The sequence below is a fragment of the Corvus hawaiiensis genome, assembly GCF_020740725.1.
Source record: "Corvus hawaiiensis isolate bCorHaw1 chromosome 31 unlocalized genomic scaffold, bCorHaw1.pri.cur SUPER_31b, whole genome shotgun sequence".
Taxonomy (NCBI): Eukaryota; Metazoa; Chordata; class Aves; order Passeriformes; family Corvidae; genus Corvus; species Corvus hawaiiensis.
This window is the reverse complement of record NW_025963247.1, coordinates 82,368-110,023: the sequence shown is the minus strand read 5'-3', so window position 1 is coordinate 110,023 and position 27,656 is coordinate 82,368. Positions and strand designations below refer to the sequence as shown.

Here is a 27,656-nt window from a genome sequence, read left to right as displayed (position 1 = left end):
GGATGGAGAAGGGGGGGCTGGAACGAACCACGATGAACCAACTGGGGGGGGGGGATACACGGGGTTCAACGGACTGGATGAATGGACTGAACCACGTGAGATCAGAGGGGGGCTCGGACAGAACCACAGAGCCAGCGGGGGTGTCCCTGTGCCCCTTTATTGCGTGTACAGGCTGGCGGCGAAGACGATGTCGCGCTTGATCATGGCGGCGGCCGCCTCCATCTTGGCGGCCAGCGCGGGGTCCCCCACGACGCGCGCGGCCTGGCGCAGCTCCCGCAGCAGCTCCTCCAGCCGCTGGATCGCCCGCACCACCGTCCCCTCCTGCACCGGCGCCAGCCGCGCGATGTCCGCGAAGGGCTGGGGACACGGCGGGGGTCAGGGGGCACACAGAGGGCACTGGGGGTCAGGGTTAGGACAGGGAGGGACGCGGGGTTCAGGGGTGTCCCAGGTGGCTCCCAGGGGTGTCCCGGGGGATTTTCGGGGGTCCCCAGGGGTCTCACCATGCCCCGCGCCCACTCGTAGACGACCTGCACGAGGCTGAAGCCGAACTGGGCCACGAAGTCGTCGGGGCCGGGCCCGAGGCCGTGCTGCTGCTCCAGCCGCCCCACGCGGGCAGCGACGGCCCGCAGCCGCTCCAGGGCCTGGGGGGCAGCCGTGAGGGCAGTGACCCCAGCCCCGCACACCCCACAACGGCCCCCTTCAAACCCCGGTAGCCCAGGGACCCCCACCCCGAGGGCCGCCGGGCGGTACCTGGGTGAGGGTGGCCGGCAGCCCCTCGGGCAGGGGCTCTCCGCGGCCCGGGGTGACCAGGCAGGACAGCAGGGCCACGCTCTCGTCCGGCCGCAGCGGCGCCAGGACGTTGCCCAGCAGCAGCTCGGTCAGCACCAGCTGCTCCGTGCTCAGCAGGGCCGCCACGCGCCCGCCCAGCGCCACCCGCGCCGCCCGCGATGTACCCCAGCTCCGACAGCACCTGGCGGGACAGGGAGGGCGGGCTGGGGGTCACAGGGAGGGGTTTGGGGGTCCCGGGGTGGGGTTTGGGGGTCCCAGGGGGGTGTTTGGGGGTCCCGGGGAGGGGTTTGGGGGTCCCGGGGAGGGGTTTGGGGGTCCCAGGGGGGTGTTTGGTGGTCCCAGGGGGGTGTTTGGTGGTCCCAGGGAGGGTTTGGCGGTCCCAGGGGGGTGTTTGGTGGTCCCAGGGAGGGCTTGGGGGTCCCAGGGAGGGTTTGGTGGTCCCAGGGAGGGTTTGGGGGTCCCAGGGGGGTGTTTGGTGGTCCCAGGGAGGGTTTGGGGGTCCCCACCTCGAGGCGCTGGTGGTACTCGGGCAGCAGCAGCAGGGACTGGTCCGACAGCTGGAACTGGAGCTCCTCCAGCTGCTCCAGCAGCTCCTGCCTGGCGGCGAACTGGGCGTACTGGGAGGGGCAGGGGGGCACAGGGAGGGGTCAGGAAGGGGTCCCCAAAGCCCCCTCCCACCCCGGAGCCCCAGCCCCCCCCCCCCCCCGTACCTGCTGGGCGAAGCGGGGGCCGTGCACGCAGCGGAAGCCGCGCAGGGCCGAGCCCAGGGCGCGCAGCTCGGCCGCCGCCGCCAGCGCCGCGGGGTCCCGGCCCGGGGGCACCCCCAGGGCCTCGAGCAGGGGCAGCCCCCCCTCCCTGCCGGCCCCCCCCGCCAGCCGCGCCAGCTCCTGCAGCGCCGCGCCCACGCCCGCGCCCGGCGGGGGGGGACCTGCGGGGGGGACGCGGCGTCAGACGGACCCCGAAATCCACTGGGACACCCCCAAAAACCCCAGGGAGATCCCTGGGATCCCAAAAGTTACAGAGACCCCCTCCCCAGGCATCCCAAAAATCCACAGGAACCACCCCCCCCCTCCCCACCCAGGGACTCCCCCCTCCCCAGGGAACCCCCCAGGAAGAAAACCCCAAAATATCCCAGAACTGTGGGGACACCCCCCCCCAAAAAGCACTGCTGGACACCCTGAGCCACCTCTGAGAACCCCAAAATGCCCCGCAGGGACCCCAATTCCCCCCAGACCCCCCCGTACCGGGGCCGGGGTCCCCTCGGGGGGCGCAGCTCCTGCAGCAGCACCTCGGGGTTCACCCGAAGTGTCTTGGCCGTGACCCCCACGATGTCCTCGGGGCGCAGCTGCTCCAGGGAGTGCCCGAGGGGGCCTGGGGGAGCCCCCAAAACCTTCAGGGACCCCTCCCCAGAAGAGGCTCCAAAATCCCAGGACCCCCCCTCACTGCCCCAAAGGAGACCCCAAAGGAGATCCAGTGACCCCCAAATCTCTCAGGACTCTCCCCTGAAAGTGACGCAGGAATCTGGGGACCCCCCCAAATCCCTCTTAGGGACCCCAAGACCCCCCCAGAATGAACTCAGGTACCCATGGAGTCCCCCGAAATCCCCAGAGACCCCCCGGGACCCCCCCAAAATCCCTCAAACATTGGGGTTCCCCCGTTTTCACCCTCGGGCAGGAAGAGGTGGGTGAGCAGCAGGTCCTCGGGGTAGGGCACGTCCGGGGGGGGCTCTGGGGGGGCCCCCCCGTTCTCGGGGGGCTTCTCGCTCAGCACCAGCGTCGTGAAGGTGCGGCTGGAGCCCCCGGAGGTCACCTGGGCAGGACCCCCGGGTCAGGGGGTTTAGGGGAGATTGAGGGGGGGTTTAGGGGGTGTTTGGGAGGTTACAGGGGGGTTTATGGGGGGATTGAGGGGGTTTTGGGGAGGCTTTAGGGGTAACCGGGTTATTTTTGGTGGTGATTTAAAGGGGGTGGGGGGATTGGGGCGATTTTAGGGCTTGGAAGAGGGTTGGGGGGCTATGGCTCACAATATAGCAGCGCCCACTGATCGCAATAGATCACTTTCTGGCAGCCCCACGAGGCTCACTATTTGGCAGCCCTATTGACGCCTAGGGATGCCTTTCTGGCAGCCTCCCTGAGAATCACTATTTGGCAGCCCTGTTGACGCCATGGATCCCTTTCTGGCAGCCCCCCCCCACTCATTATTTGGCCCCCTATTGGTTGTAATGGATCCTTTTTGGGTTTGGGGGTGCCTGAAGGACCGGCCCCAGTGTGTGGGGGAGTTTGGGGGGGTTTGGGGTACCTGCAGGACCAGCCCCAGCGCGTTGCGGTGTCTCGGGGTGCAGACCACCACCACCCGTCCTGGTGCCAGCACCCGCTGTCCCCCCGCCTGCGCCAGGCACCGCTGCGGATCCCAGAGCCCGTCAGGGGGGGCACCTGGGACCCCCAGGACTCCCCCACTGCACCCCTGAACCTCCCAGAGCCCCCCTTTGCCTCCTGGACCCCCACAACCCCAGGCACCCCCAGGATCTCCAGAGACCCCCTCATGGCACCCCCCGTGTCCCCAGGAACCCTCAAACCCCCAAATAGGCACCCCAGTGTCTCCTGGCCCCCCCAAGCAGTCCCCAAGCCCCCCAGGAGCCCCTGGAAGGTGTCCCCGTCCCCCAGACCCACCTGGAGCACGGCCCGGGCGCGGCGCAGCCCCACGACGGCGCGGTGGTACTGGGGCAGGTCCCCCACGTCCCCCGTTGTCCCCTCAGGGTCCCCCAGCGCCGCCAGCGCCTCCCTGAGGGCGGCCACGCGACGCGTCTGCGCCTGGGGGGGCACAGAGGGGGCACCAGTGCATCCCAGTGTCCACAATGGGATGTCCCAGTATCTCCCAGCCCTGATATCGGGCAGTCCTCGTGTCACCAGTGCCTGCCAGCCCTTACGGGTTACCTCAGTATTCTCTAATCCATCGCAGAGATGCCCCCAGCGTACCCCAGCCTCTGTACTGGGGTGCTCTCGTGTCCCCAGAGGCCCCCAGCCCCTACAGCAGGGTGTCCCTGTGCCCCCCGTTCTACACCAGGACGTTCCCAGTGCCCACACTGGGTCCCCAGGCCGGGGTGCCCTCACCGTGGCGTCGCGGCGCAGCGGGAACTCGGCGAAGCTGCGGCGCATGAGGTCGTGCGGGCGCAGGGCGGGGGCGCGGAGCAGCAGCAGGATCATGGGGTACGTCAGGCGGAACCGCGACTGCAGCGGCGACGGCCGGCCCTGGGCGACGTGGGGGGGTGACACACGTGTGGGGACACGCGGGGACAGGCGGGGACACGCACGGCACTCACCAGCATCATGCGGTGCAGGTCGGACAGCTCGGGCACCGGCCCCTTGCAGAGGATGATGACGGTGCCGGTGGCATCCAGCCCTCTGCGCCCTGCACGCCCTGACATCTGCGTGTACTCGCCTGGGGGGGACACAGACCCACCATGAGTCGCAGCCCTACCCCGCAGCAACGCGCTTTCTGCCATTTTCCTCTTCTATTTCCCACCAATTTTACCCTCTCACGTTTCCTGCCCTTTTTCCCCTCACGTTTCCCGCCCTTTTCTCCCCTCACGTTTCCCGCTCTTTTTCCCCTTCACGTTTCCCGCTCTTTTTCCCCCTAACGCTTCCCGCCCTTTTCTCCCCTCACGTTTCCCGCCCTTTTTTCCCCTCACGCTTCCTGCCCTTTTTCCCCTCACGTTTCCAGCCCTTTTTTCCCCTCACGTTTCCCGCCCTTTTTCCCCTCGCACTTCCCGCCCTTTTTCCCCTCATGCTTCCCGCCCTTTTTCCCCTCACGTTTTCCGCTTTTTCCCCTCACATTTCCCGCCCTTTTTCCCCTCACGTTTTCCGCCCTTTTCCCCTCATGTTTCCCGCCCTTTTTCCCCCCTCACGTTTCCCGCCCTTTTCTCCCCTCACGTTTCCCGCCCTTTTCTCCCCTCACGTTTCCCGCCCTTTTCTCCCCTCACGTTTCCCGCTCTTTTTCCCCCCTCACGTTTCCCGCCCTTTTCTCCCCTCATGTTTCCCGCCCTTTTTCCCCCCTCACGTTTCCCGCCCTTTTCTCCCCTCACGTTTCCCGCCCTTTTCTCCCCTCACGTTTCCCGCCCTTTTTCCCCCTCACGTTTCCCGCCCTTTTTCCCCTCGCGTTTCCTGCCCTTTTTCCCCCTCACGTTTCCCGCCCTTTTTGTCCCTCACGTTTCCCGCCCTTTTCTCCCCTCACGTTTCCCGCCCTTTTTCCCCTCACGTTTCCTGCCCTTTTTCCCCCTCACGTTTCCCGCCCTTTTTGTCCCTCACGTTTCCCGCCCTTTCTCCCCCCAGCTTTCCCACCACATTCGCAATGCTGTTCCCTCTGTTTTCTCCAATGTTTTTCCCCTCACATTCCGCCTCTTTCTCAACCATTTTTCCCCTTTTTTTCTGGTCCAGTTTCCTGCCCTTTTTCCCTCCCGTTTTCGCCTCTTTCCCACCCCACTGGGACATGGAGGACACGGCACCGAGGCCCCGAACGCTGCCCCACAGCCCCCCCCGGCCCCGCACCGGGCAGGAGGTCACGGAAGCTGTTCCCATCGTGCTTGCGGATGGAGTCAAAGACGACGGTTCGTGCCGGCATGTTCACCCCCATGGCGAAGGTCTCGGTGGCGAACAGCACCTGGGGCAGGTATGGGGCAGATTTGGGGCAGGTTTGGGGCTGGGGGTGCCACCATGGGGCAGGACCCTGTGCCCCACACGTGGCCGCAGCACCTCTCCCCACACACCCCACACACCTTGACCAGCCCTTGGCTGAAGAGCATCTCCACGACCTCCTTGAGCAGGGGCAGGACCCCGCCATGGTGGACGCCGATCCCCGCGCTGCAGCAGCTCCGACAGCTGCAGCACCTGAGCAAGGGGGAACATGGAGGTGTCACTGGCCCCATGGGCCCCCCAACACCACATGGGCCCCTCGGCCTCGGGGGCAGCCATCACCCATGGCACGAACCCCTCACAGCTTTCCCAGCCTCCACGACACCTCCATATCCCAAAGTCCCCCTTGTCCCCTCCCAAAACTCCTCCAGAGCCCCCAAAACCCCCCCAGGCCCCACACCTGGGGCAGGCGCCGGTCGGAGCCGCGCAGCCGGGCCAGGCAGCGGGTCAGGAACTGCCGGACCTGGCCGCGCTCGGGGCCGCTCAGGAGGTCCAGGGAGCCCAGGGCGGCCGCCTGGTCCTCGCAGCGGCCCCGCGAGAAGGTGAAGGTCACGGCGGGCAGCAGCTCCCGCTCACGGAGGGTCTCCAGCAGGGCCAGCCAGACCCCCCGCTCCTGGCCGGGGGAAAGCACAGGGTCAGCGGGACCCCCGGGGCAGCCCCCAGCCCCTCCGGAGCCCGCCGGACCTGCCCGGGGTTGGGGCCGGCCATGGTGGGCTGCCGCGCCCCGAAGCTCTGCGCGTGTTTGCTGCTCTGCTCCTTCTTGGCCTCCACCGCCGCGTAGTACCTGCGACAGGTGAGGGGCAGGTGTGGGGGGAGTGGGGGACGGAGAGGGGCAGGTATGGGGCAGGTTTGGGGTGAAGTTTGGGGTAAGTTTCTGGCAACTTAGGAGCAGGAACAGGGCAGGTTTGGGGCGAGTTTAGAGCAGTTTTGGGTGAGGTTTGGAGCAGGTTTTTTCGGGCAGGTTTAGATGAGATTTGGGGCAGGTTTTTAGGACAGGTTTAGGTGAAGTTTGGGGCAGGTTTAGGTGACATTGGGGCAGGTTTTTGGGGCAGGTTTAGGTGAGGTACAACACAGGTTTTTGGGGCAGGTTTGGGGCAAGTTTAGAGCAGTTTTGGGTGAGGTTTGGGGCAGGTTTTTAGGAAAGGTTTAGGTGACGTTTGGGACAGGTTTCTAGGGCAAGTTTAGGCGAGGCACAACACAGGTTTTTGGGTCAGGTTTAGGTGAGGTTTGGGGCAGGTTTAGGTGAGGTTTGGGGCAGGTTTTTGGGGCAGGTTTGGGTCTCACCCCTGCGTGCTGAAGGCCCCGCCCGGGCCCAGCAGCTGGAACAGCTGGTGCCGTGTCCGGGAGCTGTTCCCGGTGAACAGGAAATGCTCCAGCGGCACCGGGCGCCGCGGGGTGCTCAGCACCCGCACGCAGCGCCGCTTCGTGCGCCTGGAAGGCAGCAAAACCCCGTGGGATTGGGAAAACACGGGATGGGAGCAGTGAAAGGGATCTCCCCATCCCCCGTGTCCCCAGGGCCACCGTCACCCCCCACCCCAGAGCCCCCCCAGCCACCTCAGGGCCACCCGGGGAGCCCCAGCACCCCCCAGATCCCTGTGGCCCCTCAGGGACGTCCCCAAAGCCCCCCAGGTCCCTCTCAGAGACCCCCAAAGCCCCCCAGGAGCCCCCCAAGGCGCCCCCCGGTCCGTACCCGACCCACTGGGCGAACTCGAGGGCGTTGGGGACCGTGGCACTGAGCAGCACCAGCTTCACGTGCTCGGGCAGCAGGATCAGCACCTCCTCCCACACCACACCCCGCTGGGGGGCAAAAAGGGGGGTCAGGGGGTCCCCAAAACCCCCTGGGAACCCCCAGAACTCCCAGCAACCCCCTCGAACTTCTTGGGGACCCCCCACCCTCATCTGTGATTCCAGATGAAGTCAGAGCCCCCCCCCAAGACCCCCTAAGTCTCCCTAAACCCCATGAGGACCCCCCCCAAATCCTCCCAGGACCCCCAAACCCCTAGGAACCGCCCCTTGTCAAAGATCACCCGCTCCAGGTCCCAAATGACCTCTGAGCCCCCCACAAACACCCTCAGAACCCCCAAAACCCCCCTGGGAACCCCCCCGGGGACCCCCAGACCCGCACCTCGTCATCGTTGACGTAGTGCACCTCGTCGAAGATCACCCACTCCAAATCCCGGATGGCGTCGGAGCCGTTGTACAGCATCGACCTGGGGACGCGGCCGTGGATTTTGGGGTCCCGGCCCCCCTCCCCAACCCCCCCCAAACCCCCCCAGGACCCTCCCGGAGCCCCTCACCGCAGGATCTCGGTGGTCATGACCAGGCAGGCGGCCTCGGGGCGCAGCTGCACGTCCCCCGTCAGCAGCCCCACGTCCCCGAAGGTCTCGCGGAAGTCCCGGAATTTCTGGTTGGACAAGGCCTTGATGGGGGACGTGTAGATGGACCTGGGTGGGGGGGGAACACACGGGGGGGTCACCCCACAGACCCCCGGCACCCCACAGACCCCCGGGCAGGGCAGCAGCAGAGCTCTGGGTGCCCCCAGAGGGGTGTAGGGGGTCTGGGGGCAGCCAGGAGCGAGGCAAGGAGGCCTTTGGGGACGTCCTGGGGGACACAGAGCGGAGCTGGAGAGGATTTGGGGAGCCCAGGGAGATTTTGGGGTCTCTCAGGGAGGTTTTGGGGTCTTTCAGGGAGGTTTTGGGCTGCTCCAGGGGATGTTTTGGGGGGATATCGGGATATAGGGTCAAGGGCTTGGGATGACTCTGGACACGCAGGGTGGGGAGGGCCTGGCGGTTTGGGGTTCCGGGGGGCCTTTGGGGTCTCACTGGGTCAGCCCAAACTCGGCCACCGCCGTTTGGGGTCCCTGGGGTGGTGTCTGGGGTGTTTTTGGGGGAGGGGGGCTCTCCCCTGGGGATTTGGGGGGTTTCCGAGCACCCCCCGAGGCGCTGTTGGGGTCTCACCGGGTCATGTGGCGCCGGGCCAGCGCGATGGCGTACTCGGCCACCGCCGTCTTGCCGGCCGAGGTGTGGGCGGCCACCAGCACCGAGTGACCCGCGCTCGAGGCACAGAGCTGCCCGCTGCTGGAACGGGTCCGGGCGGAACGGCCACTGCGGGGGGCAACGGGGTCACCCCAAACCCCCCCCGAGCACCCCCCGGCCCCCCAAACCCCCCCAGTGACCCCGCTCAGATCCCAGGGACACGAAAGGCTCTGGGGCGGGGGGGGGGGGGGGTCACCCCAAATCCTCCCCGATCCCCAAACCGCCCCAAGGGGTCTTCACCCCCATCCCGGGGGTCCCTGGCACCCCAAAATCCCCCCGGGGCCCCCCCAAGCCCACCTTGTGCGCGGGGTCCGGCAGCAGCTGCTCGAAGCCCTCCACGGGGGACGCGGCGTCCACCATCTCCGCCCAAACCTCCTCGGGGGGCTCCGGGGGGGGCGCGGGGGGGGTCCCCGCCTCCTCCTGGGGGGGGGGCAGTGAGCGATGGGGGGCACAGGGACCCCCCAAAACCCCCCCAAATCCGCCCCCCCCAGCACCCACCTTGCCCAGCAGCTCCTCCAGGCTGTCGGAGCGGCGCGGGGGGGGCGCGGGGCCGGGCCCCCCCTCGGTGGGGGGAGCTGGGGGGGCCCCCTGGGCCTGGCCAGGGCCCCCCCCGGGCTCCTCGCCCCCCCCCAGGTCGAAGGTGTCGAGGGTCTCCAGGAGGCTGGACAGGGACAGCGGCCCCCCCGCCGCGGCTGGGGGGGGTCAGGGGGGCACCCCCAGGGCTGGGGGGGGGTCAAACAACCCCACCCCCCCCCCCAAACCAACCCCCCCAAAGCGGGAAAGACCCCCCCGACCCCCCCCAAATCCCCGGGGCCCCCCCTTACCTTGGGGCTTGAACTCCACCCCCCGCTTCATCCCGGGGGGGGTCGTGAGCAGCTCTGGGGAGAGGGGGGGGCACAGGGGGTGGTCAGGGCGTGAGCAGCCCAAAAAAGGGGGGCGGGGGGCTCCCTGCGATGGGGGGGGACCCCAAATCGGGGGAGGACACCCCAAATGGGGGGGGGGTGGTCCGTACCCGTCTCAAAGTCCACGTCCTCTTCCTGCTGCTCCTGCGGGGCCCGGATCTGCTCCAGGCTGGGCTCGTCCTGACCCCCTGTGGGGCAGGGGGGGTTTGGGGGGGCTCTGCAGGGCTCGGGGGTCCCGGGGGGGGCGGGCCGGGGGTCCCGGGGGGGGTGGGGGGCCGTACCTGGCCAGAAGGGGCAGCTGGAGATGCCCCCCCGCAGCCCCTCGCCGGGCGGGCCGGGCGGCCGGAGCAGCGAGGGCGAGTTGGAGGCCGAGAGCCCCACGGACGGCAGCAGCTCCTGGGGGGGCCGGGGGGGGGGTCAGGGCGAGCCCCCGGACCCCCAGAGACCCCCCCAGAGACCCCCACCCAGAGCCCCCACCTCGGTGAAGCCCGTGAGGGCGCCCGTGCGGGGGTCCCGCTCGGCCCGGAGCTCCCCGGCCACCGGCGTGGGGTCCAGGGAGAAGAGCGCCCGCGGCTCCGGGGTCCTCTGCCAGCTCCTGGGGGGGACAGGGGTCACTGCGGTCACTCTGAGGGACAGCGGTCACTGTGGTCACTCTGAGGGACAGGGGGTCACAGCGGTCACTCTGAGGGACAGCGGTCACTGTGGTCACTCTGAGGGACAGGGGGTCACAGCGGTCACTCTGAGGGACAGTGGTCACTGTGGTCACTCTGAAGGACAGCGGTCACTGTGGTCACTCTGAGGGACAGGGGTCACTGTGGTCACTCTGAGGAACAAGGGGTCACTGCGGTCACTCTGAGGGACGGGATCACTGTGGTCACTCTGAGGGACGGGGTCACTGTGGTCACTCTGAGGGACAGGGGTCACAGCGGTCACTCTGAGGGACGGGGTCACTGTGGTCACTCTGAGGAACAAGGGGTCACTGCGGTCACTCTGAGGGACAGTGGTCACTGTGGTCACTCTGAGGGACAGGGGGTCACTGTGGTCACTCTGAGGGACAGGGGTCACTGTGGTCACTCTGAGAGACAGGGGTCACTGTGGTCACTCTGAAGGACAGTGGTCACTGTGGTCACTCTGAGGGACAGTGGTCACTGTGGTCACTCTGAGGGACAGGGTGTCACTGTGGTCACTCTGAGGGACAGCGGTCACTGTGGTCACTCTGAGGGACAGGGTGTCACTGTGGTCACTCTGAAGGACAGTGGTCACTGTGGTCACTCTGAGGGAGAGCGGTCACTGTGGTCACTCTGAGGGACAGGGGGGTCACTGTGGTCACTCTGAAGGGCAGCGGTCACTGTGGTCTCTCTGAGGGACAGTGGTCACTGGTGGTCACTCTGAGGGACAGTGGTCACTGTGGTCACTCTGAAGGACAGGGTGTCACTGTGGTCACTCTGAAGGACAGCGGTCACTGTGGTCACTCTGAGGGACAGCGGTCACTGTGGTCACTCTGAGGGACAGTGGTCACTGTGGTCACTCTGAAGGACAGGGTGTCACTGTGGTCACTCTGAGGGACAGTGGTCACTGTGGTCACTCTGAGGGACAGCGGTCACTGTGGTCACTCTGAAGGACAGTGGTCACTGTGGTCACTCTGAAGGACAGTGGTCACTGTGGTCTCTCTGAGGGACAGGGTGTCACTGTGGTCACTCTGAGGGACAGTGGTCACTGTGGTCTCTCTGAGGGACAGGGTGTCACTGTGGTCACTCTGAGGGACAGTGGTCACTGTGGTCACTCTGAGGGACAGGGTGTCACTGTGGTCACTCTGAGGGACAGTGGTCACTGTGGTCTCTCTGAGGGACAGGGGGTCACTGTGGTCACTCTGAGGGACAGGGGTCACAGCGGTCACTCTGAGGGACGGGGTCACTGTGGTCACTCTGAGGAACAAGGGGTCAGTGCGGTCACTCTGAGGGACAGCGGTCACTGTGGTCACTCTGAAGGACAGTGGTCACTGTGGTCACTCTGAGGGACAGCGGTCACTGTGGTCACTCTGAGGGACAGTGGTCACTGTGGTCACTCTGAGGGACAGGGTGTCACTGTGATCACTCTGAAGGGCAGCGGTCACTGTGGTCACTCTGAGGGACAGGGTGTCACTGTGGTCACTCTGAGGGACAGTGGTCACTGTGGTCACTCTGAGGGACAGGGTGTCACTGTGATCACTCTGAAGGGCAGCGCGTCACTGTGGTCACTCTGAGGGACAGTGGTCACTGTGGTCACTCTGAGGGACAGTGGTCACTGTGATCACTCCTGAAGGGCAGCGGTCACTGTGGTCACTCTGAGGGACAGTGGTCACTGTGGTCACTCTGAGGGACAGTGGTCACTGTGATCACTCTGAAGGGCAGCGGTCACTGTGGTCACTCTGAAGGACAGTGGTCACTGTGGTCACTCTGAGGGACAGTGGTCACTGTGATCACTCTGAAGGGCAGCGGTCACTGTGGTCACTCTGAGGGACAGGGTGTCACTGTGGTCACTCTGAGGGACAGCGGTCACTGTGGTCACTCTGAGGGACAGGGTGTCACTGTGATCACTCTGAAGGACAGCGGTCACTGTGGTCACTCTGAAGGGCAGCGGTCACTGTGGTCACTCTGAGGGACAGTGGTCACTGTGGTCACTCTGAAGGGCAGCGGTCACTGTGGTCTCTCTGAGGGACAGTGGTCACTGTGGTCACTCTGAGGGACAGTGGTCACTGTGGTCACTCTGAGGGACAGGGTGTCACTGTGGTCACTCTGAGGGACAGGGGTCACTGTGGTCACTCTGAGAGACAGGGGTCACTGTGGTCACTCTGAAGGACAGTGGTCACTGTGGTCACTCTGAGGGACAGTGGTCACTGTGGTCACTCTGAGGGACAGGGTGTCACTGTGGTCACTCTGAGGGACAGCGGTCACTGTGGTCACTCTGAGGGACAGGGTGTCACTGTGGTCACTCTGAAGGACAGTGGTCACTGTGGTCACTCTGAGGGAGAGCGGTCACTGTGGTCACTCTGAGGGACAGGGGGGTCACTGTGGTCACTCTGAAGGGCAGCGGTCACTGTGGTCTCTCTGAGGGACAGTGGTCACTGTGGTCACTCTGAGGGACAGTGGTCACTGTGGTCACTCTGAAGGACAGGGTGTCACTGTGGTCACTCTGAAGGACAGCGGTCACTGTGGTCACTCTGAGGGACAGCGGTCACTGTGGTCACTCTGAGGGACAGTGGTCACTGTGGTCACTCTGAAGGACAGGGTGTCACTGTGGTCACTCTGAGGGACAGTGGTCACTGTGGTCACTCTGAGGGACAGCGGTCACTGTGGTCACTCTGAAGGACAGTGGTCACTGTGGTCACTCTGAAGGACAGTGGTCACTGTGGTCTCTCTGAGGGACAGGGTGTCACTGTGGTCACTCTGAGGGACAGTGGTCACTGTGGTCTCTCTGAGGGACAGGGTGTCACTGTGGTCACTCTGAGGGACAGTGGTCACTGTGGTCACTCTGAGGGACAGGGTGTCACTGTGGTCACTCTGAGGGACAGTGGTCACTGTGGTCTCTCTGAGGGACAGGGGGTCACTGTGGTCACTCTGAGGGACAGGGGTCACAGCGGTCACTCTGAGGGACGGGGTCACTGTGGTCACTCTGAGGAACAAGGGGTCAGTGCGGTCACTCTGAGGGACAGCGGTCACTGTGGTCACTCTGAGGACAGTGGTCACTGTGGTCACTCTGAGGGACAGCGGTCACTGTGGTCACTCTGAGGGACAGTGGTCACTGTGGTCACTCTGAGGGACAGGGTGTCACTGTGATCACTCTGAAGGGCAGCGGTCACTGTGGTCACTCTGAGGGACAGGGTGTCACTGTGGTCACTCTGAGGGACAGTGGTCACTGTGGGTCACTCTGAGGGACAGGGTGTCACTGTGATCACTCTGAAGGGCAGGCGGTCACTGTGGTCACTCTGAGGGACAGTGGTCACTGTGGTCACTCTGAGGGACAGTGGTCACTGTGATCACTCTGAAGGGCAGCGGTCACTGTGGTCACTCTGAGGGACAGTGGTCACTGTGGTCACTCTGAGGGACAGTGGTCACTGTGATCACTCTGAAGGGCAGCGGTCACTGTGGTCACTCTGAAGGACAGTGGTCACTGTGGTCACTCTGAGGGACAGTGGTCACTGTGATCACTCTGAAGGGCAGCGGTCACTGTGGTCACTCTGAGGGACAGGGTGTCACTGTGGTCACTCTGAGGGACAGCGGTCACTGTGGTCACTCTGAGGGACAGGGTGTCACTGTGATCACTCTGAAGGACAGCGGTCACTGTGGTCACTCTGAAGGGCAGCGGTCACTGTGGTCACTCTGAGGGGACAGTGGTCACTGTGGTCACTCTGAGGGACAGTGGTCACTGTGGTCACTCTGAAGGGCAGCGGTCACTGTGGTCACTCTGAGGGACAGGGGTCACTGTGGTCACTCTGAGGGACAGTGGTCACTGTGGTCACTCTGAGGGACGTGCACACCCCCTGTGACCCCGGACCCCCCTCGAACCTCACCCCACGCACTGAAGACCCCCCAGCCCAGGACCCCCCAGAGCCCCCCCAGAGCCCCCAGACCCATTTCCAGCCCATTTCCATCCCTCCTGAGCCCCCAGCCCCGTTCCCAGCCCCCCCCCGAGCCCCCAGCCCCATTTCCAGCCCCGTTCCCAGCCCTCAGCCCCATTTCCATTCCCCCCGAGCCCCCAGCCCCATTTCCAGCCCTCCTGAGCCCCCAGCCCCATTTCCAGCCCCCAGCCCCATTTCCATCCCTCCTGAGCCCCCAGCCCCATTTCCATTCCCCCCGAGCCCCCAGCCCCGTTCCCAGCCCCCAGCCCCATTTCCAGCCCCCAGCCCCGTTTCCATCCCCCGAGCCCCCCAGCCCCCATTTCAGCCCAGCCCCCCAGCCCCGTTCCCAGCCCCCAGCCCCATTTCCAGCCCGTTCCCAGCCCCCAGTCCCATTTCCATCCCCCCCGAGCCCCCAGCCCAGTTCCAGCCCCAGCCCCATTTCCATCCCTCCTGAGCCCCCCAGCCCCATTTCCATTCCCCCGAGCCCCCAGCCCCGTTCCCAGCCCCCCCCGAGCCCCAGCCCCATTTCCAGCCCCGTTCCCAGCCCTCAGCCCCATTTCCATTCCCCCCGAGCCCCCAGCCCCATTTCCAGCCCTCCTGAGCCCCCAGCCCCATTTCCAGCCCCCAGCCCCATTTCCATCCCTCCTGAGCCCCCAGCCCCGTTCCCAGCCCCCAGCCCCATTTCCATTCCCCCCCGAGCCCCCAGCCCCGTTCCCAGCCCCCAGCCCCATTTCCAGCCCCCAGCCCCGTTTCATCCCCCCGAGCCCCCAGCCCCATTTCCAGCCCCCAGCCCCGTTCCCAGCCCCCAGCCCCATTTCCAGCCCCGTTCCCAGCCCCCAGTCCCATTTCCATCCCCCCCGAGCCCCCAGCCCCAGTTCCAGCCCCCAGCCCCATTTCCATCCCTCCTGAGCCCCCAGCCCCATTTCCATTCCCCCCGAGCCCCCAGCCCCGTTCCCAGCCCCCCCGAGCCCCCAGCCCCATTTCCAGCCCCGTTCCCAGCCCTCAGCCCCATTTCCAGCCCCGTTCCCAGCCCCCAGCCCCATTTCCAGCCCCAGCCCCGTTCCCCGCCCCACACCTGCGGGCCCGCTGGTGGTCGTGGATCGGTAGCCCACTCGGGGGTGCTCAGTAGCCGCAGCTCCAGCTCGGCCGCCAGCGGGGCACAGAACGGGGGCAGCCCCCGCGGCAGCTGCGGGGGGAGGGCGGCACCGGGGTGGGCACGGGGGCGAGACCCCCCCCCCAAAAAACAACACAGGGAGCGGAGGGGACCCCGAAAGGGGCGGGGGGCACCCAAAGGGGGGGGGGGTGGGGAAGGGGGGGGATAGGGGGTGTTTTTGGGGGGGTCTGGGGGTGTTTGGGATATTTTTTGGGGTGTCTGGGGGTGTTTTTTGGAGCTCTGGGGGAGTTTTGGGGGGTCTGGGGGAGTTTTGGGGGGTCCGAGGGTGTTTTTGGGGTGCCTGGGGGTTTTTTTGGGGTGCCTGGGGGAGTCTGGGATGTTTGGGAGGGGTCCGGGGGTGTTTGGGAGAGGCCCGGGGCTGTTTTGGGGGCTCTGGGGTGTCCGGGGATGTTTGGGGGTGGTCTGGGCTGTTTTGGGGGGGGGGTTGGGATGTTTTTGGGGAGTTTGGGGGTGTTTTGGGGGGGGGGGGGGGTCTGGGTATTGGGGTGTCTTGGGGGCTCTGCGGGTGTTTTGGGGGGGTCCGGGGGTGTTTTGGGGGGGTCTGGGAGCGGTTGGGGGGGGGTCTGGGGTGTTTTTGGGATCCGGGGGTATTTTGGGGGGGTCCGGGGGTATTTTGGGGGGCTCTGGGGATCCGGGGGAGTTCTGGGGAGCCCCGGGGCTGGTTTTTGGGGGTCTGGGGGTGTTTTTGGGGAGGCTCTGGGGGTCCGGGGGTGTTTTGGGGGGGGTCCGGGGCTGTTTTTGGGGACTCTGGGGGTTTGGGACGTTTTTGGGGGTTCCGGGGCTGTTTTTGGGGTCTCCGGGGATGTTTTGGGGTCTCCGGGGCCGTTTTTGGGGTTTTTCGGGGGGGGGGGTCACTCACGGTGGCGCGGGCTCGGGGGCCTCGGCGGCGCCCGGGGGTCCCGTCAGGAGCTCGAAGCGCCCCGCGCAGCCCAGCTCCAGCAGCGCCAGCGGCAGCTCCCGCGGCCCGCGGGGGGGCACGGGCTGGGGGGGGGGGGGCACCGGGCCGGTCACCGGGGACCACCGGGAGGCCCCCGGGCCCCCTCCCACAGCCCCCAAGAGACCGCCCCGCGCCGCCACCGGGCACGCCAAGCCCGCCTCGGAGCCCCCCGGGCCCCCCCGGCCTCACCGATCCGCTCCAGCTCCATCCCCGCTCCGGCCCCGCCAACCGGCGCCCTGACCCGGAAGCGCTCCCTCCCCGCCGCCGCCGGAAGTGCCCGAAGCCAACCGAAGTGCTCTCAGCCGGGCAGCCCCGCCCTCGCCGGCACAGACCAGTCAGCCAGCCAATGGGGAGGCGCTTCTCCGGGCGCGGTGCTCTCTGGGAAGGCGCCACTCGCTTCCGCCTCGCTCCCGGTGCGGCCGCGCCGTTGCCACGGAAACCGCGTGAGCTCGGTGTCCCCCCGGTGTCCCCCCGGTGTCCTCTCCCCACGCCGCCGCCATGCTGACCCTGCCGCCGGGGCTCACGGAGGAGGAGGAGGCGCTGCAGAAACGCTTCGCCAAGCTGCGGAAGAAGGTGCGGACGGAACGGGGGCTCGGGGGGGGGCTCTGGAGCGGCCCCAACCCCTCCCGTCCCCTCTCACCCCCCGTCCCCACCCCGCAGAAAAAGGCGCTGCTGGCGCTGAAGAAGCAGCAGAGCTCGGCCGGGAGCAGCGCCCAGGGCGGCATCAAACGCTGTGAGGGGGGGGGGAGAAAATGGGGAGGGGGGAAGGGAAAATGGGGAGGGGGGGAAGGGAAAATGGGGAGGGGGAGGGGAAAATGGGGAGGGGGAGGAGGAGGAGAAAATGGGGAGGGAGAGGGGAAAGTGGGGAGGGGAGGAGAAAGTGGGGAGGGGAGGAGAAAGTGGGAGGGGGAGAAAATGGGGGAGGGGGGGAGAAAATGGGGAGGGGGGAGAAAATGGGGAGGGGGGAGGAAAATGGGGAGGGGGGAGGGGAAATTGGGGAGGGGGAAGGGAAAATGGGGGGGGGGAGAAAATGGGGAGGGGGGAGGAGAGAATGGGGGAGGGGGGAGGAGAAAATTGGGGGAGGGGGGGGAGGGCTCTGGACCCCCCCGTAGCCCCCAACCGCTGCGATCCCTTTTGGGGAGGGGTCTCCGCGTGGGCGCTTTGTGCTTTGCTCTGTGTGGGGGAGGGGCCTTCGGGGTCCCCCCGGGCTGTGACCCCCCCGTGCCCCCCCCAGCCATGTCGGACCAGCCCCCCCGTGGACACGGCCACGGCCACCGAGCAGGCCAAGCTGCTGGTCAAGTCCGGCGCCATCAGCGCCATCAAGGCCGAGAACAAGAACTCGGGGTTCAAGCGCTCCCGGACGCTCGAGGGCAAGCTCAAGGTGGGACCCCCCCCGGGATCCCCCCCGGGACCCCCCCTGACCTCCCCAGGGCTCCTCAGCGCCACCCAACCCCCCCAAATTCTCAATTTCCCCAAAACCCCCCAGGGCCCCCCCATGTTCTGTGGCCCCACCCCAAATCCCCGGGGATCCCCCCAAATCTCCCTGTTACCCCCCACTCTCTGCCTTTCTAAAGATTCCTTCCATTCCCACGCTCCCTGTGCCCCCCCCCAACCCGGGACCCCCCCCAAAACTCCCCTGGGACCCTCCCCAAACCCCCTTGGGGACCCCCCAGACCCTTCTCCCCCACCTGGAGACCTTGGAACCCTCCCAAACCCCCCAGGATCCCCCTCTCCCATCACCCCAAACCCCCTCAGCCCCCCCCCCCCATACCCCTGGGGGCACCCTAGGGATATTTGGGGACCCCCCCTCACCCCGTTCCCCCCCCCCAGGACCCCGAGAAGGGCCCCACCCCCACGTTCCAGCCCTTCCAGCGCAGCGTCTCGGCCGACGACGACTCCCAGGAGGTACCGAGACCCCAAAAAGGGGGGGCTGGGGGGCTTGGGGTGTGGAGGGACCCCCCCCCCGTTTGTTCTGGGGGTCCCCCAACGCCGGGACCCCCCCAGTCACCCCCTCCCGTTCCGCAGTCGCGCCGCCCCCAGAGGAAATCGCTCTATGAGAGGTGAGCGGGGGCCCCCCGCGGGTCTGGGGGGCTTTGGGGACCCCCCGTGGGTCTGGGGGGATTTGGGGACCCCCTGACCCCCCCCCGTATCCCCCCAGCTTCGTCAGCGCCACCGACCGGCTGCGGGAGCCCGAGGGGGGGGGCGCGGGGGGAGCCCCCCGAGCGGGGGGAGCGGCGCCTGGACTGGGACCCCGAGCCCGAGCCCGAGGAGCGGCGGGAGCGCGACGGCGCCTTCCGCAGTACGGGGGCCCTAAAAACACCGGGGGGGACCTAAACTCCCTGTGGGGGACCCTAAAAACGCTGGGAGAGGGAGCTAAAAATACTGGGAAGGCCTAAAAATACTGGGGGAGGGGGCTAAAAACACCAGGGGGAACCCAAAACCTGAGGGAGCATCCTAAGCCTGGGGGGAGAACCCAAACCTGGGGTGGGACCCTAAAAACTGGGCGTGACCCCAAATCTGGGCTGTGTTCAAAACCCGGGGGTGGGATCCCAAAATTTGGGGAGGACCCCAAAACCCGGGGGTGGGACCCCAAAATTCAGGTGGGACCCCAAAACCCAGGGAGGATCCTAAAACTTGGAGGTGGAGCCCCAAAACCCAGTGGTGGGACCCCAAAATTCAGGGGTGGGACCGCAAAACCCGGGAAGATCCCAAAGCACTGAGAGCAGGGGAGCAATTTGGGACCCGAATGGGTTTTGGGGGAGGGTTCCTGTGGGGTTGAGGGGGGTCCTGGGGGGGTTGTGAACATCGGGGTGCCGGGGGTGTCCCCGTTCGAGCCCCCCCGTGCCCCCCAGGGTCGGACTCGTTCCCCGAGCGCCGCCCGCCCCGCAAGGGGAACACGCTCTACGTGCACGGGGCCGAGCTGAGCCCGGAGCTGCTGCGGGCGGCCTTCGGCCCCTTCGGCGCCATCATCGACCTCTCCATGGACACGCCCCGCAAGTGGGTGGGGCCGGGGGGCGGGGCCGGGGCGGTGGGAGGGGCTAGGAGTGGGTGGGGTTTTTGATTTGGGCGTGGCTAAGCGTTTGGGCGTGGCTAAGCGGGGTGGGGGCGTGGGCAGTGGGAGGGGCTAAACAGGGTGGGGTCCAGTTGTGGGTGGGGCTAAGGGTGTGGTCATGGGAATGTGGGTGGGGCTATGCGTGGGCGGGGTCATGGGATGTGGGCGGGGCCACAGGGATGTGGGCGGGGTCACGGGAATGTGGGTGGGGTCACAGGAACATGGCCGGGGTCACAGGATGTGGGTGTGGCCATTAGCGGTGTGGCCAAAGCGGGCGGGGTTAATTATTGGCGGTGTGGGTGTGGCCATTAGCGGTGTGGCCAAAGTGGGCGGGGTTAATTATTGGCACTGTGGGTGTGGCCATTAGCGGTGTGGCCAAAGCAGGCAGGGGTTAATTATTGGTGTGGGTGTGGCCATTAGCGGTGTGGCCAAAGCGGGCGGGGTTAATTATTGGCGGTGTGGGTGTGGCCATTAGGGGTGTGGCCAAAGCGGGCGGGGTTAATTATTGGCGGTGTGGGTGTGGCCATTAGCGGTGTGGCCAAAGCGGGCGGGGTTAATTATTGGCGGTGTGGGTGTGGCCATTAGGGGTGTGGCCAAAGCGGGTAGGGTTAATTATTGGCGGTGTGGGTGTGGCCAGGACAGGGTGTGGTCATCGTGGGCGTGTCCTGAGTGCCCCACCCCTTCCCTCTGTCCCCTCAGCTGCGCCTTCGTCACCTACGAGAAAATGGAGTCGGCCGACCAGGCCATGGCCGAGGTGGGGCCGGGCTGGCTTTGGGGCGGCTTTTGGGGGTCCCGGGGAGGGGTCCCTGCCCCGCTGACCCCCGCCCCCTCCCCCGCAGCTGAACGGGGCCGTGGTCCAGGACGTGCAGCTCAAGGTCAGCATCGCCCGCAAGCAGCCCATGCTGGACGCCGCCACCGGGAAGTCGCTCTGGGGGTCCCTGGGTGAGTCTGGGGGCGCTCCCGGGGGTCTCTGGGGGGGGGGGGGGTGTCCCTGGGGTGGCGCCCACCCCCCCTGACCCCGGCCCGTGCCCCCCCAGCCGTGAAGAACAGCGCCAAGGGCTCGCACCGGGACAAGCGCTCGCAGGTGGTGTACAACGAGGACCTGTTCGGGGGACAATAAAGGACGGCACGGACACGGCGGGCTCGTGGTCAGCGCGGGGGGGCACCCGGGGGGGACAGGGACGCCTTTATTGTCACCGGGGGGAGCTGGGGACGCGCCGGGGACACCTCGGGGACCTCCTGGATCCTCCCGGGTCCCGCTGGTGGCGGGTGCTCGGTGACACCGGGGGGGGAGGGCGTGTCCAGGGTGCGTCCAGGGGGTGTCCAGGTGGGTCCAGGTAGGTCCAGGGTGGGTCCAGGTGGGTCCAGGTGGGTGCAGGCCGTGTCCAGGCGTCCCCAGGTGTGTCTGGACATGTCCAGCTGTGTCCAGTTGTGTCCAGGGTAGTCCTGGGGATACCTGGCTTTGTCCAGGGTGGTTCCAGGGGTATTTGGCTGTATCCAGTTGTGTCCAGGGTGGTTCCCGGGGTGTTTGGCTGTGTCCAGCTGTGTCCAGCTGTGTCCAGAGTGGTTCCAGGGGGTATCTGGCCGTGTCCGGCTGTGTCCGGGGTGGTTCCAGGGGGTATATGGCTGTGTCCAGTTGTGTCCAGGCCATGTCCGGGGGTATCTGACCGTGTCCAGCTGCGTCTAGGGTGGTTCCAGAGGTATCTGGCCATGTCCAGTTGTGTCCAGGGTGGTTCCCGGGGGTATCTGGCCATGTCCGGCTGTGTCCGGGATGGTTCCAGAGAGTATCTGGCTGTGTCCAGTTGTGTCCAGGGTGGTTCCAGGACTATCTGGCCACGTCCAGTTGTGTCCGGGGTGGTTCCAGGGATACCTGGCTGTGTCCAGGGTGGTTCCAGGGGGTATCTGGCCATGTCCAGTTGTGTCCAGGGTGGTTCCAGGGGGTATCTGGCCGTGTCCAGTTGTGTCCAGGGTGGTTCCAGGGGGTATCTGGCTGTGTCCAGTTGTGTCCAGGGTGGTTTCAGGGGTATCTGGCCGTGTCCAGCTGTGTCCAGGGTGGTTCCGGGGTAGTTCCAGGGTGTGTCCAGCCCTGTCCGGCCGTGTCCGGCTCAGGGCAGGAAGCCCAGGTCCTCGTCGCGCAGGCGCTCGCGCAGCCAGGGCAGCACCTCGAAGACGCTGATGTGGAAGTCGCGGGCGTGGGACTGCGCCCGGCCCTGGCGGCACCCGGACACCACGCCCCAGCTGACCACGCCCACCTGCGGGCACCCGGGGGTCAGTGGCCACACCCAGAGCTGGCCACACACAGCCAGGGCTCACCTGGGGGTCAGGGACCCCGCCCCAGCCGGTCAGCCCCACACCTGGGACCACCAGTTTGTCCCAGTGTCCATCCCAGTGTCCCCAGACCCCCCCAGTGTCCATCCCAGTGTCCCCAGACCCCCCCAGTGTCCATCCCAGCGCCCCAGACTCCCCCAGTGTCCATCCCAGTGTCCCCAGACCCCCCCAGTGTCCCCCCAGTGTCCACCCCAGTGTCCCCCCAGTGCCCCCCGCCATGTCCCCGCTGACCTGGAAGTGTCGCTTCCCCCAGGTGACGACGACGGGGCCCCCGGAGTCGCCTGCGGGGGGAAACTGGGATGGACTGGGAGGCACTGGGACAAACCGGGGTGAACTGGGGGAAGGGACGAGGCCCTGGGACCCCTTTGGGGTCGGGTGTGGGGCTTTTTTGGGAGAGCTGTGGTGGTTTGTGCTGGTTCAGACTGGTTTATCCCGGTCTGTACCAGTTCAGACTGGTTTATACTGGTGCGTACCGGGGCAGGCGTTGGGGTCCACCTGGGGCTCGGTGCCCCCCGAGCACAGGAACCGGGGGGTGACCACGTCGGCCAGAGAGGTCGCGTTGGCGTAGGGGGTGGCCCGGAGGGCATCGGCCTCGCACAGAGCCCGCTGGACACAGGGGGACAGCGGCGGTCAGCGGGGCCAGAGGGGACACCGAGGGGACAGAGGGGACACCGGGGGGACAGAGGGGACACAGGGGGGACACCGGGGGGACAGAGGGGACACCGAGGGGACAGCAGGGACACGGGAACAGAGGGGACACCGAGGGGGACAGCAGGGACACAGGGGTCCGAGGGGACACCGAGGGGACAGAGGGGACACCGAGGGATCAGCAGGGACAGAGGGGACAGCGGTGGTCAGTGGGGACAGAGAGGACACCGAGGGGTCAGAGGGCAACGAGGACACGGAGTCAGCAGGGACAGATGGACATAGGGAGACGCAGGGACAGACAGAGACAGGGACAGACAGACGCGGGGAGGGGACAGACGGACACCGGGAGGGACAGACGGACGCGGGGGTGTCACACGTCCCCACCTGGTCCCCCAGCTTGAGCAGCACCTTCTGCCGCTGCAGCCCCGCGCCGCTGCGGGGGGGACAGGAAAAACGCCTCGACGTTCTTGGGGGGCAGCAGGAGGCGGCCTGGGGGGGCACGGGGGGGGAGGGGGTCAGGGGGGTCCTGGAGAGGGGGGCAGGGAATTGGGGGGGGGGGGGGGGTCCCAGGGAGGGTCAGGAAGGGACAGGGAACAGCTGGGCGGGTTTTTGGGGGGGTCCCGGGGGAGCTTCCCGGGCACTGTGGGGGTGTTTTGGGGGGGTTGGGGGCCCTATTTGGGTCTGGGGGGGGGTTTCTGTGGGGTCCCGGGGGGGCTCACGGTGGTCCTGGCACGAGCTCCTCTCCGGCAGCCGCAGCGCCCGCGACGCCCCCTCGGTGCAGGGGATGCAGATGGGGCTGGCGAGGGGGCACAGAGGTGGGGAGGGGTCAGCGCCCCAAAACGCCCCCTGAGACCCCTCAGAACCCCCCCAGACCCCCTCCAGCCCCCTCACCGGTGGGTGGGCGAGGGGGGCACGGCCCGGTCCAGCTGCACCAGGGCCACGTCGAAGTCGTAGAACTCGGGGACGCCGCGGTCGCGCCGAGCGCCCAGGCGGAACTCGGGGTGCAGGAACAGCCCCCGCCACCCCCCGGCGCTCCCGCAGGCCTGGGGGGGACACGGGGGGCTCAGGGGGGGCTGGCGGGGACCCCCACGAGCCCCCCGAGCCGGGGGGATGCGGGGGACACAGAGGTGACCCCGAGCTCGGGGGTCCCCCGGGGGTGCGGGGGTCGGGCTGTGCCGGGGGGCTTTGGGGGGGGACGTCAGGGGGTTTGGGGGGGGGGGGGAGGTCCCCAGGGTTTTAGGGAGTCCCCGGGCCATTGGGGGTGTCCCCAGGTGTCCCCTGACCGATGTCCACGCCCAGCCAGGCCGGCTGGTCCTCCAGGGTGAAGCAGTGGGCAGCGGTCAGCACGAAGTAGGGGGACACGAGTGACCCCTGGCAGCGCTCCTGGCCCCGCCCGGGCCGCTGGGAGGGGGGGAAAAGGGAGGAGTGAAGGGTCAGAGGGGGCCCCAAAAACCCCCTGGGACCACCCCCCCCCAGACCCCCCCGGACCCCCCCTCACCGTCACTGTCACCGTCACCTCCCAGGGGTTCCTCTCGCGCTCCTCGGCCTTGGAGAACTCCAGGCTGACCCCGCACAGGTCCAGGGTGGAGCTCTCATCTGGGGGGGGGGGGCACGGGGAGGGGTTTTGGGGGGTCCTGAGGGGCTCTGCGGGGGTCCTGATGGGATTTCGGGGGTCCTTGGGGTGATTTTGGGGTCCCCCGGTAGCGGTGGGAGAGCCTCCTCAGGACGAACTCCTTGGGGGTTTTGGGGTCTCGGGGAGGTTTGGGGGTCCCAGGGCAGTTTTGGGGGGGTGTTTGAAGGTCCCAGGGCTGATTTTGGGGTGACTTGGGGGTGTTTGGGTACCGACTGTGCGGTGGAACCCCTCCTGCAGCTCCTCGGTGCCCCTCGGGAGGAACACGTGCTGCTCCCCTGGGGGGCTCCGGGGGTTCTGGGGGTGATTTGGGGTGGTTTTGGGGGGGATTTGGGGGGGATTTGGGGTGGTTTTGGGGTCTCCGGGTACCGATCATGCGGTGGAACCCCTCCTGCAGCTCCTCGGTGCCCCTCAGGAAGAACACGTGCTGCTCCCCTGGGGGCTCCGGGGGTTTTTGGGGTGATTTGGGGTGGTTTTGGGGTGGTTTTGGGGTGGTTTTGGGGTCTCCGGGTACCGATCATGCGGTGGAACACCTCCTGCAGCTCCTCGGTGCCCCTCAGGAAGAACACGTGCTGCTCCCCCCGCCTTGTGCGACGCCAGCGCGTTCAGGAGCTCGCCGTGGTCGCCGGCGTCCTCCCCCAGCCCGAAGGCGTAAACGTCTGGGGGGGAGGAAACGGGGGGTCAGGGCAACCTAAAGTACCCAAAAATACCCCAAAACACCCCAAAAATACCCCAAAACCCCACCAGAACACTCTAAAGTACCCCAAAATACCCAAAACCACCCCAAATCCCTCAGCCCGAAGGTGTAAACGTCTGGGGGGAGGGAATGGGGGGTCAGGGCACCCTAAAGTACCAAAAAATACCCCAAAACCCACCAGAACACCCCCCAGCACCCCAAAAATACCCAAAACCACCCCAAATCCCCAACCCCGAAGGCGTAAATGTCTGGGGGGAGGAAATGGGGGGTCAGGGCACCCTAAAGTACCCAAAAAACACCCCAAAACCACCCCCAAAAACCCACCAGAACACACCCCCCAGCACCCCAAACCACCCCAAAAAAACGCCCCAAACCCCCTCAAAACATCCCCCAGCACACCAAGATGTCCCCAGGACCCCCGGGACCCCCCAGACCCACCCAGGACCCCCCGGACCCCCCAGACCCACCCAGGAAATCCTCGCGGTCGTTCTGGGGGTCTCTCCCGATGCTCAGCAGCTCCCGGATCTGGTGCAGGACGGGCACCGGGGACCCCCCCATGTTGGCTTGGCCTGGGGGGGCACGGGGGGGGATTTAGGGGCTCCCAGGGAGTTTGGGGGGGTTCCCGAGGAGATTTCGGGGCGTCCCAGGGGGATTCTGAGGAATTTAAGGGGTCCCCGGGGATTTTGGAGCTCCCAGTGGGGATTTCGGGGGCTCCCAGGGGGATTTGGACGAATTTAAGGGGTCCCAGAGGATTTGGGGAGGTCCCCGGGGGATTCCCGGGGGTCCCAACGGAGATTCGGGAGATTCCCAAGGAGATTTCGGGGCTCCCAGGGGGGTCTCGGGGAGTCTGAGGAATTTAAGGGGTCCCAGGGGATTTGGGGAGGTCCCAGTGGGGATTTCGGGGGGTTCCCAAGGAGATTTCGGGGCGTCCCAGGGGGATTCTGAGGAATTCAAGGGGTCCCAGAGGATTTGGGGAGGTCCCAGTGGGGATTCCTGGGGGTCCCAAGGGAGATTTGGGGGATTCCCAAGGAGATTTCGGGGCATCCCAGGGGGATTCTGAGGAATTCAAGGGGTCCCAGAGGGTTTGGGGAGGTCCCAATGCGGGATTCCCGGGGGTCCCAACGGAGATTTGGGAGATTCCCAAGGAGATTTCGGGGCTCCCCAGGGGGGTCTCGGGGATTCTGAGGAATTCAAGGGGTCCCAGGGGATTTTGGAGCGTCCCAGGGCGATTCCTGGGGATCCCAAGGGAGATTTGGGAGATTCCCAAGGAGATTTCGGGGCGTCCCAGGGGGATTCTGAGGAATTCAAGGGGTCCCAGAGGATTTGGGGAGGTCCCAGTGGGGGATTCCTGGGGGTCCCAAGGGAGATTTGGGCGATTCCCAAGGAGATTTTGGGGGCGTCCCAGGGGGATTCTGAGGAATTCAAGGGGTCCCAGAGGATTTGGGGAGGTCCCAGTGGGGGATTCCTGGGGGTCCCAAGGGAGATTTGGGCGATTCCCAAGGAGATTTTGGGGCGTCCCAGGGGGATTCTGAGGAATTCAAGGGGTCCCAGAGGGTTTGGGGAGGTCCCAGTGGGGGATTCCTGGGGGTCCCAAGGGAGATTTGGGAGATTCCCAAGGAGATTTCGGGGCTCCCAGGGGGGTCTCGGGGATTCGGAGGAATTTAAGGGGTCCCAGGGGATTTGGGGAGGTCCCAGTGGGGATTTCGGGGGCTCCCAGGGAGTTTGGGGGGGTTCTCAAGGAGATTTCGGGGCTCCCAGGGGGGTCTCGGGGATTCGGAGGAATTTAAGGGGTCCCAGGGGATTTGGGAGGTCCCAGGGCGATTCCTGGGGGTCCCAACGGAGATTTGGGGGGGGTTCCCAAGGGGATTTCGGGGCGTCCCAGGGGGATACGGAGGAATTCAAGGGTCCCAGAGGATTTGGGGAGGTCCCAATGGGGGATTCCTGGGGGCCCCGTGGGGGTTCCGGGGGGGTCTTGGAGGGTCCCGGGGGGTCCCCACCGTCGGTCATGATGACGATGACGTGCCGGGTGCTGTTGGTGACCGGGGCGGGCCGCAGCCCCCGCAGCTGCTCCGCCCGTTCCTGCTGCACCAGGAGCTCGTACACGGCCCGCAGCGCCCCGGCCAGGTTCGTGCCGGGGGCCTGGGAGTGGGCTGGGGGCGCGGGGGGGTCAGGGAGACCCCAAAAACACCCCCCAGAGCCCCCCCGAACCCACACGGAACACAGAGAGACTCCACAGAGCACACAGAGACCCCAAAACCTCCCCAGAAACCCCCAAATCCCCCCAGGACTCCCCAAATCCCCCCAGGACCCCCCCCAAATCTGCCCCAAATCCCCCCAGGACCCCCCAAATCCCCCCAAACCCCCCCACCTTCCAGGGGCAGCCCCTCGAGCTGCTCCCGGACCCCATTCCCGGGACCTCCAGAGCCCCCAAATCCCCCCCAAATCCCCCCCAGGACCCCCCAAACCCCCCCACCTTCCAGGGGCAGCCCCTCGAGCTGCTCCCGGACCCCATTCCCGGGACCTCCAGAGCCCCCAAATCCCCCCCACATCCCCCTAGGACCCCCCAAATCCCCCCCAAATCCCCCCCAGGACCCCCCAAACCCCCCCCACCTTCCAGGGGCAGCCCCTCGAGCTGCTCCCGGACCCCATTCCCGGAACCCCCAGGACCCCCCAAACCCCCCCAAACCCCCCCAGGGCCCCTCAAACCCCCCACCTTCCAGGGGCAGCCCCTCGAGCCGCCCCCGGACCCCATTCCCGGAACCCCCAGGACCCCCCAAACCCCCCCAGGACCCCCCCAAATCCCCCCCAGGGCCCCCCAAACCGCCCCACCTTCCAGGGGCAGCCCCTCGAGCTGCTCCCGGACCCCATTCCCGGGACCCCCAGAGCCCCAAAATCCCCCAGGGCCCCTCAAACCCCCCACCTTCCAGGGCAGCCCCTCGAGCTGCTCCCGGACCCCATTCCGGGACCCCCAGAGCCCCCAAATCCCCCCCAGGACCCCCCAAACCCCCCCAGGACCCCCCCACCTTCCAGGGGCAGCCCCTCGAGCTGCTCCCGGACCCAGGCGCTGTCGGCCGCCCGCGGCTCCGTGGGGCTCAGCACCACCCGCGCCTGCGACCCGAACGTGATCACCCCATAGCGCGGGGCCGCCCCATAGCTGGCGATCTGCGGGCAACGGGGGGCTC

The 27,656-nt window shown here is 66.8% G+C and overlaps 3 protein-coding genes across 3 annotated transcripts; 1 reads left to right on the top strand and 2 right to left on the bottom strand.

Annotated features, from left to right (window-relative positions):
- Positions 1 to 138: 138 nt before the first annotated feature.
- On the bottom strand, positions 139 to 16,386 carry SKIV2L (Ski2 like RNA helicase). Its single transcript, XM_048293011.1, is given in 35 exon segments — positions 139 to 357; positions 501 to 641; positions 751 to 933; positions 935 to 970; positions 1,296 to 1,406; positions 1,500 to 1,714; positions 2,032 to 2,160; positions 2,454 to 2,598; positions 3,085 to 3,186; positions 3,456 to 3,596; positions 3,897 to 4,034; positions 4,106 to 4,224; positions 5,331 to 5,442; positions 5,558 to 5,638; positions 5,640 to 5,669; positions 5,875 to 6,087; positions 6,159 to 6,258; positions 6,759 to 6,905; positions 7,165 to 7,271; positions 7,600 to 7,684; positions 7,772 to 7,918; positions 8,432 to 8,523; positions 8,525 to 8,578; positions 8,807 to 8,929; positions 9,008 to 9,034; positions 9,068 to 9,201; positions 9,334 to 9,387; positions 9,522 to 9,599; positions 9,693 to 9,807; positions 9,889 to 10,006; positions 15,084 to 15,115; positions 15,117 to 15,194; positions 15,484 to 15,493; positions 16,042 to 16,162; positions 16,309 to 16,386. Coding segments are annotated over 35 exon segments (3,738 nt in total). The 5' UTR covers positions 16,328 to 16,386; the 3' UTR covers positions 139 to 156.
- A 142-nt stretch (positions 16,387 to 16,528) lies between these two features.
- On the top strand, positions 16,529 to 20,306 carry NELFE (negative elongation factor complex member E). The gene is given in 12 exon segments (XM_048293045.1): positions 16,529 to 16,692; positions 16,780 to 16,852; positions 17,354 to 17,367; positions 17,369 to 17,500; positions 17,950 to 18,024; positions 18,145 to 18,179; positions 18,278 to 18,313; positions 18,315 to 18,418; positions 18,972 to 19,116; positions 19,871 to 19,925; positions 20,011 to 20,113; positions 20,209 to 20,306. Coding segments are annotated over 12 exon segments (930 nt in total). The 5' UTR covers positions 16,529 to 16,617; the 3' UTR covers positions 20,292 to 20,306.
- Positions 20,307 to 20,314: 8 nt separating this feature from the next.
- Positions 20,315 to 24,224, bottom strand: LOC125320647 (basic proline-rich protein-like). Its single transcript, XM_048293044.1, has 10 exons — positions 24,147 to 24,224; positions 23,646 to 23,743; positions 23,431 to 23,548; positions 23,039 to 23,190; positions 22,867 to 22,943; positions 22,532 to 22,636; positions 21,973 to 22,105; positions 21,731 to 21,780; positions 21,202 to 21,423; positions 20,315 to 20,723 (listed from the first exon to the last, which is right to left on the bottom strand). The coding sequence occupies exons 1-10, from the start codon at positions 24,151 to 24,153 to the stop codon at positions 20,321 to 20,323; spliced, it is 1,365 nt and encodes a 454-aa protein (XP_048149001.1). The 5' UTR covers positions 24,154 to 24,224; the 3' UTR covers positions 20,315 to 20,320.
- Between the last annotated feature and the right edge of the window lie 3,432 nt (positions 24,225 to 27,656).

What these genes read in the sequence shown, in the direction of transcription:
- LOC125320647 (XM_048293044.1), bottom strand. An exon ending in TGCTCAAGCTGGGGGACCAG is followed by an intron (nt 22,106 to 22,531) that starts GTGGGGACGTGT and finishes CCCTGTGTCCAG; the next exon opens with CGGGCTCTGTGCGAGGCCGA. An exon ending in TGGACACAGCTGGACACGGC is followed by an intron (nt 20,724 to 21,201) that starts CAGATACCCCTG and finishes CTCTGGACACAG; the next exon opens with CTGGACACAGCTGGACACAG.